A 12104-nucleotide genomic window follows, 5' to 3' on the forward strand; every position below is an offset into this window, starting at 1 on the left:
ATTGTATTAATGACGCCTCATGACATAAACGTGATAGATTAGTTGATGATTTTTAAATTAATTTGTTGTTTTGCTCATGCAAATGGTCGTTTGCCATCCTGGAAAATTTCCTCTCAGTTTGGAGCCAAATATATTTTTCCTATGAAACTCTTGAAAAATAGCTGGATGCATCTCTACTGCTTCAAATTGCACAGAAATACTGAAGGCCATCGGGCATAATTTGTATGATCAAACCGCGTAATAGAATTATATGACTCACCTTAATTTGATATTATTTGCTACAGCATTAACCAGTCAAATATTCAGTTATTGAAAATTATATCTGAATAATAAACATGTCACTATGGAATTAATTATTGCTGAGAACAGCAGAACTGGAAAGAAACGAGCTAGGCGGACTACAATCCAAAGTTACAGCTTGTTCGCGGGGAAAAAATCGAGTAGTCGTTCTGATTTTTGCCGCTAGACGGCAAACGTTCGCACTTGCACGAGAAGTGAATTATTATGTGACAATACATATATGTATTTAATCTGATAAGGAATTTTTTAATTAAAAGTTTCAGAGCGGGTTAGATGCGGTGAAACAGTTGGAACAGTTCAATGAGAATGCCCCCCTCCCGCCCCATGTAGTTACGTTTTGGCAGTGAAATTTTTAAAACTATTTACTAGGGGGGGGGGAGAACAAATGCATATTTTTATAGTTTAGTTTAGAGCTTTTATTTTTGTGTACTTATTTTTTACGGAAGAATGAGTTCTAATGGCGTTTTGAGCAGTTAAACGAAACTGTACAACTTTTCACGACTGCCATTTTGATGACGGAAATTTTAATAACTCTAAAACTACTTGTCTTAAGAGGAAAAATCAATCTATGTTAAATAGATCTTTTAAAGCTCTTTCAGATGATACACATTCATATCACAATATACAGATCTGTAATGTAGTTCTAAGCAGTCAAACGTACGTACTCACCGTTCCAGACGGCCATTTTGATGACGTTAATTGTAATAACTCTTAAACAATTAGTGATAGGAAAAAAAGTCAATCACTATTAAATAACTCTTTTAAAGCGCTTTTAAATGATATACTTTAATATCGCAATGTTAAGATCCATAACAGAGTTCTAAGCAGTTAAACTAACGTACTTCTCTTAATAAGGCGGCTATTTTGATGACGTCATCAAAGGGGGTTTATGACCTCTGATCAAATGCCTCCCGGCGGATTTTTGTTCTTAGATATGTACCTAAGCATTGTGCAAAATTTCAGACTGGTATCCGGAAGTGAAATGTTTTGGGTATTTTTGTCACAAACTCCACGGACTATAAGAAGTAGGATGCTATCTTAAACGCGTTTTACTCAAAACATGGAAATATCCACTTACATACCTTTGCTTCTCACTGCTTCCTATGTATTGTCATAGGTAAAAGAGCCAACGCGTCATTTCAACCGAGAATATTTTAACTTTTTTTAACTGTTACAGAATATCACACGCAGCATTTAATTTAGATTTGCATAATGAACAGGAGCCCAGAGCCGGTGCATTCCGGAGCTGTGTTTTCCCCGGACTACAAAAATGTGAAGAAAAATAGGCAAAGTCTTTTAAAAGTTATGCATCCTTTTGCAAATCAAGATCAATCACAATAAAAATTGCTTGCTCGACAAATCGTTGACATTAATCGACCGAGAGGAAAAATGTGAGAGGAGAAAAGAGAAGCATATCGTCATTTGCTCATATCGGCTTTTAGTGTAGTTTGTTTTTGATCACTTCTCCACCCCCCCCTCCCCTCCTTTCATCAAATGCCGTAAAGTATAAAAATTACATTAAATGGCTTAAAAGAAATGGTGTAGAAATTCCGAAAATAAAAACGAAAGAATAATATTCTGGCCATTTGGACAATTCATACTTGATTTTCTTGATAAGAGACAAAATTGAAGAACTTTTCAAGGAATTTCAAAAACTTAAACAACTTTCAAAGACTCCAGAACAGTTGAAATTATTTAAAGCACTTTATTTGAATTTTCCAGAAGTTGATTGTACAGTCTTACAAAATGATTAGAACTTTGTAAGACACATCCGTTTTAACTTAAAAATAAATGAAAAACGAACTATTTCTCAAAACAAACAATTTTTTCTTCAGTCACAAGTAGTGCAGAAAATGAAATAGAGTACCAATATATTTGTTTTGAGTGTTAAGTATATAAGGTTTGTTGTAAGTGTTATATATTTTTCTCATGCTTAAGATATTAACAGTATGCAGTATAAGTAAGAGAAAAACAAGCAATAACAAAAGAACTTCGAAAATACTGAATTTGATATTAAATAAATGGCAAGACATGGAGCATATCAGTCACAAAAATTTATCTTTAAAAATATGCTACAAAAACGAGCGAATCATGATCTTTGCATTTTTTGCTCAGGATGTATCAAGGAGCTGAATTTGGGCACATCTTGGTAACCAGGTACTAGCCTAGTCAGAAACTAGGGGCCCGGCCCTTGGGGAGTCCCCGGCTCAAAATCGGTGCAGTGTAAGTTTTATGAGAGTTTTAGTGGCGTGCACAGGGGGTAGAAGGGACACCTTTTGGCCCGCGCCTAGGCCTGAAGGGAGCCCAATATTTTTAAAATTAGGGGTGAAAATAGATGTAAACAATAAGAGGAGCCCGAAAAATTCATTTGTAACGGGCCCTAAAATTTCTGTGCAACGCCCTTGGAGGAGGGCAAGTCTACCGAACTGACAAGGGGCCTGCCTTGGCCCTAAATTGAATTGGGAAAGAGAGCAGGAAGTCCTAATTAAGGGTCTAAATTTCAAGTTTGCTTTGCAGCTAATGCTCGTTTAGTTAGTAATAGTAATATTTATTTTATAGTAATATTTAGTAATAGTTACAAAATTAAGAATAAAAAAAACTTTGTTATTTTCCTTTTTTCCTTTTCTGACATTAGAAATTAAAAAAAAAAAAAATCTTTTTTTTTTGTTTTTTTGTTTTACGGTACAAAACATTTCGGGAGGAAGGGGGCGGACCCCCCTCTGGATACGGCCCTGATGTACTTACATTACCATGCTAGGATTGGAAATGTAGTTTAAAATCACGAATTCTCCGATGTTAACCCGAACTAACGCCCTTCGCTGCGCGTTTAGATGCATTGGATTTCATTTCAATAAAAGTTTCGTATTCTCATACTGAACTAGTCGAAGGTCGAACATTGACAAGAAATTTATTTTTTGAATCTACAATTCATTTTGATGTTTTCTCCACTGTTGATTTGGAAAATACTGATTTAAATTTTTTTTTTCTTTTTTTGGGAAATACTGGCTCAAAACTTATCTCTGCCTTGCATCAATGTTAAGTCTGCAGGATACCGTAATTCGATTTTTATTAAAATATATATGTATATCAATTAAAAATTGAGAGTATTCAGAATCTGCTCTTTTTTTTTTTTTTTACAAAAAGTTTTTTTTCGTGTTGTCGTTAATGTTAAAATTTTTTGAATTGTTCGAAAAATGCCCCAAATAATATCGAAATAGAAAAAAATCTCCATCAAGAGCTTTTTCCAACATAGTTTGTTTGAAGCAAATCCGTCTTTCAGATCGGTATCTATATTGGTCTTAAATTTCCCCGCAGGCGCTATGGAAAACTTTTTTGAACAGTTCAAAATTGAACAAAAAATTATTCGAATCAAGAAGTGAAATATAGGAATGAGGTGTCCTCGCCAAGATCTTTGGGACTAAAAACATTTGTTCGAATCGGAGTATTCACTCAAAAGTAATTAGGGGAGGAGGGTGTGGTGGCAGACCAAGACCCGGCAGACAGACACACATTTTCCCCATCACTACTTTCTATTTTTTAATTTTTCAATATTTTTAAAATCATTTTATTTATTTTTGACTTTTTTGAGCGAAACGATTGCTAATTGTTCTCACTTGACCGTCCTTAATGTTTGGTTCTTTTTTCAACCCCACTGTCTTCTGCAGGCGCGGCTCCTCTGGTACTGAGTACTGTCTCCCGGAATCTGCTTCTCCTGGTGGTGGCGTCCATGTCCTACACACACGCACGCTTATATACATACACACACCACCACTCACACACATACACACGCGCCTTTACATACATGCCAACGTGCGCACACACAGGTCTACGCGCACACATAAGCCTACACACACACATACACACGTAACTGCCCAAGAGGAGGGGCAGGCTTGGGGGGAAAGGAACCGTTTCTAGAAACAATAACTCCTATGAGTAGGGTCCTGCCGCAACTCGTGATTGAGAAAAATATAATTTGAATTCTGAATTTGAGAAGCCTTCTATCGTGCTTTTTTCTTCTTTAACAAAATTGATGATCTTCTCGCCTTTAATGTTTGAAGAAAAAAAAAAATTAAAACTCTACAGATTCGATTGTAGAAAAAACTGTAATGATGGGATGTCTGACACCCCGGAAAACTGGACTTCTTCAGATTTAAACCGTTTGTTATGATTACAAATATGGCTTTCTATTGTTTTTAAAAATGTATTGTCTCTATTTTTTTTTTTCACTTTGTAAGAAGAGGAAAAAAGTGTTAATATCTTAACTTTTTGACTTTCACAGGTGGCCCAGGCTCCGGGAAAGGCACCCAGTGCGAAAAAATTGTTCAAAAATATGGGTTCACCCACTTGTCAACCGGTGATTTACTTCGAGAAGAATGTAACTCTGGCTCAGAACGCGGTACAAGATTAGTTGACATTATGAAGAAGGGACAACTAGTGCCTAATGTAAGAACATTTTTCTATTAAAAATATTATCATTGCTAAGAACTTTTATATTTAAGAAATGTTTACAAGTTTACGTGAAAAAAAGTAAAGAAAGAATAAGGGGCCATTCATATTTACGTAAGGGTCCCGAGGGAGGGGGTGGGAGGGTTGGAAAATGCTCTACATACCTTTACTTCGGGGGGCGGGGGGGTCAAACTCGTTCTTGCGTGATATTTTCCAAGTCGATATTTTACATTAGAAATCACGTGGTCAAGTGGCACGGATCATATTTCATTTGCGTCTGGTAAGTAAAAACAGTATTAGGATGACCTATGTTTTACTTGTTTTATAAAGAATGAATAATGTAGGATGTAATAAAAGAATCGCACTATGAATGCAAAAAAAAAAAAAAAAAAAACTGTCGAAAAAACATTCAGTGTAGATTCCAACTCTTTAGTGAATATTTCTTTACACAAAGAGGTTTTCAAAAATAATTTTATAGCAGTGAATTTAATAACAATTCCAGTGATGTACGATTCGTTATTTTATTATTTTGAAAAGCGAAATGGAATCTTTCGTAAGAATAGGTGGAGGGGGGCTACAAAATCTTACGTACCCTTACTTGGGGGGGGGGGAGATCAAAAATTGCCAAAATCGTCCTTACGTAATTATTGAATGACCCCTGATTGGAGCTGATAGCAAAATGGATAATACAGAAACCCCTCGTCACGTCGCTCATTCGGATACATACGTTTATTGCGCTCGTTGTCCCCCCCCCCCCCGAAAAATTGAAAATATATACTGCCGTGGGCAGTAAAAGAGCAATAACTGCAAAATTTTCCCTTCCTTTTTTTTTTTTTTTTTTTTTTGGCATTTTTGTACGTTAGCTTTATTGCACAAGCTTGGTTATTTGGTTTCCGCTTAAAAAAAAAAATACAACAAACTAATTTGAATTCTGAAATTTTGAATTCAAATTATGTTTTTCGCAATCACGAGCTGCGACAGGACTCTACTCGTTGAAGTTATTGTTTTTAGAAACGGCTCCTGGTCCACCCAAGCCTGCGCCATCCTCTTTGGCGGTTACGTGTGTATAGTTGTGTGTGCGAATCATGTGAATGCACGTTGGCGTGTGTGTGAGTGTGTATGTGTATGAGCGTGCGCGTGTGTGTAGGACATGGACGTCACCTACCAGGAGAAGCGGATTCTAGGGCACATTGCTCAGGACCGGAGGAGCTGCGCCTGCAGAGGATGGTGGGGTTGAAAAAGGAACCAGACGCCCAGGACAATCAAATGAAAACAATTAGCAATCGTGATTGCTCAAAAAAGCGCTAAAAAACGTCTAATTCCAACATTTCACTATAGATAGTATTGCATCCTAAACGCGTTTCTTCAAACATCTCGAAAATTCATTTCTGCAGATACTGCCGTTTACCTGCCCACGTGAGTTGGGAACCTTATTCTAAATTTCAGGTCACTGAAGTAAAATAACCGCATTTCTCAGGAAAAGGTCTCTTCTTTTGATAAACGAACAGAACTATAGTTGGGGCGAATCTAACCTGGTAGCCTCATGATACCGTGATTAGGATCGGTGTAGTTTTCCAACTACTGCCATGTTAGGTTTGCCCCAACTATAATGTTTTCTACTCTTCTAAATTCGCTTCAGTTGAAGATGCAACTTTGGATTCTTATTTCAGCAAAAAACAATAGGAATAGCTTGAAATCATTTTCCTATCTTTAAAGAAAAAATGTAAACTATTTTTTTTCTGTGCATCGAATTAAAAAAGTTTTTCTAATACGAAAAAAACAATTTTTTTGTGTAGGTATACACTTATTTGTACGTCATTTATTGTCCTAATAAGCGCGATATAACGAGGTGTTACTGCATTTTCAAAAATGAAAAAAAAAAATTACTTTGGGAATCTAGGGAACTACTGTCATCTAGTCTAGACAACAAATGACACTGTGAATTTATATGACAACTTATTTGGTCGTCTACATTTCACGAATTATTTGATTTTTACTCTCCATTTCCCCGTGAGAATTATTCCAACTCGTTTTTCGTGACGTTTCATCTCCTCGGAAACAATTCCTAACGGAAAATGATTCGAAAATTTATGACCAAACCGCGAGTGAAATTATGACGTCTCGTACAGATATTCTTCGCTCAAAGAAGCTGACAAGAAGCGATAGTGATACAATACTCCTACAATAATCTTAGTCGTGATGTTGAATTGATTTTGTGCTAAATGTCTGGAACAAAAAGGAGACATTTGGTGTGTTGAGATGACGAGCAAGAAAATGGTTTTTATAGAAGGAAATAGGAAAGGTGTAAAATGTACTTCATCTCAAAACGTATTCATGTTTTTATTCGCTTATTATCAGGACTATTATGCCCCTTGTTAACTGAATGAATTTTTCAGAAAGGGTGGTTAAATATTAGCGTGGTTCGAAAAAAATCGATTTCTTTGTTTCGGAATCGCGTTACTTCTCAAAAGTTATAGTTTGGTATTATCCTAAATGGGGTCGTTTCCAAAATTTTAAAAGTATTTTTTTCTGAAAGAGCATGGTCAGAAACATATTTCCCGAGGGACTCCCATCTGGTATGTCACGTCAGTGACAGGAACAGGGGACCCTCGGGGGTAATGGTAATGGTCAGAAACATAGGATCTGACCATTTTTAAAATAATTTGTTTAAGTTAAACATTAAAAAAAATACTTAAATCTGTGCGCTTTCATTGTTAACGCTTCTGCCGATAACATCACAAATGATGAAATGCCATTCAGTGTTGCCATTCACAGAGAAAAATATTTAATTCGCATCTTTACTCACGTGTATTGGCAACGATATGGTTGATAGCAAGCTTAGAGCGCAATATTCAATTTGCTTTTTGGTTATCATAACGTGGAATCGCGGTAGAAAGATGCGGAAAAGTGCATCATTTGTGACGTCATCAAGACCACGCCTTGTTTGAAAAATCGGACATTTTAAAAATTAATTAAAAAAGAACTGTTGGGAAAATAAAAGTATTTTCCGGATCCATGTTTTTTTTTTTTTTTTTTTTTTTTTTTTTTTTTTTGCTCATTCTATTAATTTCAGTGACTAAAAGTAGTTATTTTGACTGAAGAAAACAACCTCATGGGGGAAAATAATAAAAAAGTTCAAAGTTGACATTTTCAATTCGCGCATGAGGCTGAAAGTTTGACAAAAAATGTTAAAAATTGAATTTTTCAAAAAAAAAAAAAAAAAAAAAAAAAAATTAGTTTTTTTAAAAATATTTTTATAACGCAACACCATAAATTGTCAGTATATAGCGTAGTCTGAGCCTAAAAAAATATTTTATAGCTTTTACATAAGGTCTTTCGTTTGCGCATGCGCCTTAAATTGGGCTAAAATCTCCAGCCCAATCTGAGGCGTATGCGCGAACTAAAAATCTTCGCGAACTGAAGATGTCAACTTAGCATTATCATTAATTAATCACAATTTAATAGTATATTAATTATTTTTTCATTGATTTATTAATCACAATTTGAGGTCGCGCTTGCTTAACTGATAACAGACTTGCACAAGGCGCAAGATGCTGCGATCTCTTAATACGGACGGGTATCACGCTTGATTGGAAATGCTCAGCCAATGCTCCGCTACTCTGTTTTATTTGTGAACTAATTTTGAATTAGAAGTGGCAAATTCTGATTTAGATATGTGCCCTTTTGATATGAAAGTGAATGAGTGGTTACCGGCAAATAAGGGGTAAGTCCCACTTTGCTGTAAAAGACCTGGCGAGAAATAAGGGGATGGATATGCAGCTTTTAGGTGGTAAAACCAATGCCTACGCATTTTTAACAGTGGATATAAACCACTTTACGAAGAAAGAAATTGATGGGTCGATAAAGCTTATATTACATATTAAAAAAAAAAAAAATAATCCAAAAGTGGATATAATTCTTTTCAAAAGTGAACTCCTCAATTACTCCCCTAATTTGTCGCGAACCGATGCAAAAAAGCGTTTTACAGAGTTTCATATTCCAAATATTGATAATTTTAATACTATTCAGTAGATGTCTCGCTAAATATCACCAAATGAACCAAATTGGAATCAGATTCGCAAAATCATAGTTGTCTCCAACTTGACGATATATCGACAGGTTGTTGACAAAAACTTGGTGACCAAAAGCTTAATCCAATTTTGAAATCACTTAAGACCGCATTGAAATTAACAACGATTTGCCTCCAAAAAGATGTAAAAGACCCCTTTTAGAACATTCGAATGCATCCAAAAGGAGAGGCCATAAGACACCGGTCAAAGTCTACATACAAAATTTTAACCTTCTACGACGTACAGTTTTTGTGTTTGTACGAGAAACATACGCACTTGCTGACGTAACAAAAAAGCTTGTCATAATTAACTTAGGGATGTTCAAAATGGATTTTTCAAATGCCCATATGAACGCAGATACATATGCTCGTGCAGACGGGCTGTTCATTCGGGGGTGAGTAAAATGAAGTGTTGATCAAATTTAAGTGAAATATTTCGGGATTGCAAAACCTTTTTTATTTAACAAAAGGAAATATAAATTTATCATGATACTACTGCATATATTTTTCTTTTTTCAACGAACAGCTTTTTATTATACCTTTCTTTTTTTGTTTTTTGAAGTAATTAAATTTTTTTTAGTTGCTTTCAACATTGATATTCAAAAACTATTAAACTGTTGCAGAATATTATAGTACTTTTCATACAAAAAAAGCTGTATTGTATAAACGTTTAATTTTGTTTCTAAACGGAATTAAATAATGAAAATATAATTACAGCAGATGCTTCAACCCATTAAGTTTTATTGACCCATGATGTGGTAGAGGTGTCAGGAGTATAGTAGTGATGGACATAGTCGAGAACTTTTGATAATCGAGATCTCGGGAAACGAGTACTTCTCATAATCGAGTAGTTCACAATCGAGATCTTTCGAAACCGAGAATTCGAGCGATTGATAATCGAAATCTTTTGAAATTGAAAACTCAAGCGACTGCAATCAAAATCTTTCGAAATCGAGATCTCGAGCGATTAACTACTCGATTATTTTGAATCGAGATCTCAGGATGTGATAATCGAGAACTCGAGCTGTGATAATGAAGACCTCGTGATAATCGAGTTCTCGAATGATCTTGAATAATCAAGTGATTCGATTATGAGGACTCGATTATGCCCATCACTAGTGTATAGATGTTTTACATTAACAATTCTCGACATTAAACTCGGACAAGATGGCAACTTATTATATGTAAACAAAAGTTAATTTATGAGATTTAAAAGTTAATTTAATAATGATTTCTCTCATCTATTTTCTGTGTTTTTCAGGATGAAGTTTTAGCTCTTTTGAAAGAAGTTATTCAGAAAAATTTATCCAATTCCAATGGTTTCCTCATCGATGGTTATCCTAGAGAGGCAGGCCAGGCCGTGGAATTCGAAAATCAGGTGTAATTTCTATAACTGCCTTGTATTTCTTTCAGAATATTCAATTGAGGGTTGAATAAATTCTTTTAAATGGCCATCTGGTAAATGAATAATATCCTGTTAGTGCAGTGACTAAAATGTGAGAATTCGTGAAAATGGCGTGACGTTCACTTCGCCCGTCCCGTGATGGTCACGAAACGTCAGTGAAAAGTTATGAACATGTGGCAACAACTTAACCCCTTCAGATCTGGTTTCTGGTATACAGGACATGAACAGCTGCTAATCATTTAATACTTACTATTTAATTAACTTTTTTTTTAGTTGACTCTTTACATTTTACTTATTATTATCAATGCACGAATTTTTCGTTTAGAGATTGACAATACTAAAAAATAGGAATTAGGAGATTGAGAGTGGCTCATTTTTCAAACCATGGATTCTCGTCGCATAGGCTATTCTTTTTTTTTTAATACGCTTTTATTAACGTCACCTGTATGTATGTATGTATATATGTATGTACTTTTAACGGAATCTTGCAGCTCAAATTTCGCCCACTTCCTGCGATCGTATTCTTTTGAAATTTGGCACGCAGCCTCAGACCCGATGACAATGCAATATTCTATAATCAAATTAATTAATTAACTCTTTCAATTGTTAGTTTCCTCCAATTTTAATCAATATTTTGGCATAAATCCAACAATGTGAAAAAGAGAAAATTTAAAAAAAATACATTATAAATGCTCGCAAAAATTATTTTAAAATATCTACGAAAACCTTTAATTTTTCTGCATCAGACAAAATTTGTTCCAATGTTCCAAGGTAATTGGAACATGAAATATAATTGTTTTTAAATAATTTCATACCAAAATTTAGGTGAGCCTTCAGTTGGAAATTCATTGCTGATCAGACCATTGTTGAACAAAACTTTTATTCAAATGCATCTCAAACTATCAAAGTAATATAAATATGATTTCCGCAAACATACATTGATGACTCACAGTAGCTTCGCATCGGGGTGCCCTTGTCTTAACTTTAAGATATTATCTCGCACTCGTTTTATAAATAATTTCGTCACCTGATAATTCTTCAACATAAGACTAAAAAACAGAAAAATAAAATAATAGTTTAAAAAACTAAAAAAACACGCTTTCGTATCAAAATGAACTAAAAAGTGAAAAATAATCTTTGGATGATAGTAGTTGACTACTATCATCCAAAGATTATTTTTCACTTTTTAGTTCATTTTGGTACGAAAGCGTGTTTTTTTTAGTTTTTTAAACTATTATTTTAAATATACAGTAGACTCTCGTTTTACGCGGTTTCGATTATACTCGGTTTAGGATTTGACGCCTTTATTTTATTTTACGCGGATGAGTTTCGGTTTTACGCGGATGCGGTAATGCAAAGAGATAAAATTGTCCCCTCTTTCAAAATCCAAACTCCTAAAGATTGCAGATTGCACGTAATCAACTGCATTTTGGAGTGCTAATAATGGAGCTTTGACTACTGGAGACATTTTATGCTATTGGTTCCAGAGCTCTTTCCAGAAGTAAAGTTATTTAAATTCACACAGTTCAGAACTCACTGGGGGAAGAGCTTTTAGGAGTGACAAAGGAGGCCAAAACCAACGAGGATACCGACGTCAATGACGCACAACCAAAAACGTTTACATTGAAAATTTTGAGCAATTCCTAGACAATACAAATGATCCTTCTGATTTGTTAGTGAAGGAAGATTCTATCATGGAAATGAAGCAAATGATCATGGATGCGTTAATGCTCTGCAAATAATTACAGAGAAAAATTCTTAATGACTGCCAAAAGACTATGATAGCCAGCGCCTCTTTATAAACAGAACACGAAATTAATTTATGTATTCTTTTGGCATGTTGTGCATAAAAGTCGATATAAGTACACATTAAGCTTATTATAC

General features: G+C 34.8%; 1 protein-coding gene across 1 annotated transcript in view; it reads left to right on the top strand.

Annotated features, from left to right (window-relative positions):
- The window catches only part of LOC129224055 (adenylate kinase isoenzyme 1-like), a 72853-nt gene that overhangs the window by 39836 nt on the left and 20913 nt on the right, over positions 1-12104 (top strand). The window contains exons 3-4 of the mRNA XM_054858455.1: positions 4580-4743; positions 10077-10193. Coding sequence (XP_054714430.1) covers positions 4580-4743; positions 10077-10193 — 281 coding nt within the window. The remainder of the gene's footprint in view (positions 1-4579; positions 4744-10076; positions 10194-12104) is intronic.

The sequence above is a fragment of the Uloborus diversus genome, chromosome 6 (assembly GCF_026930045.1).
Source record: "Uloborus diversus isolate 005 chromosome 6, Udiv.v.3.1, whole genome shotgun sequence".
Taxonomy (NCBI): Eukaryota; Metazoa; Arthropoda; class Arachnida; order Araneae; family Uloboridae; genus Uloborus; species Uloborus diversus.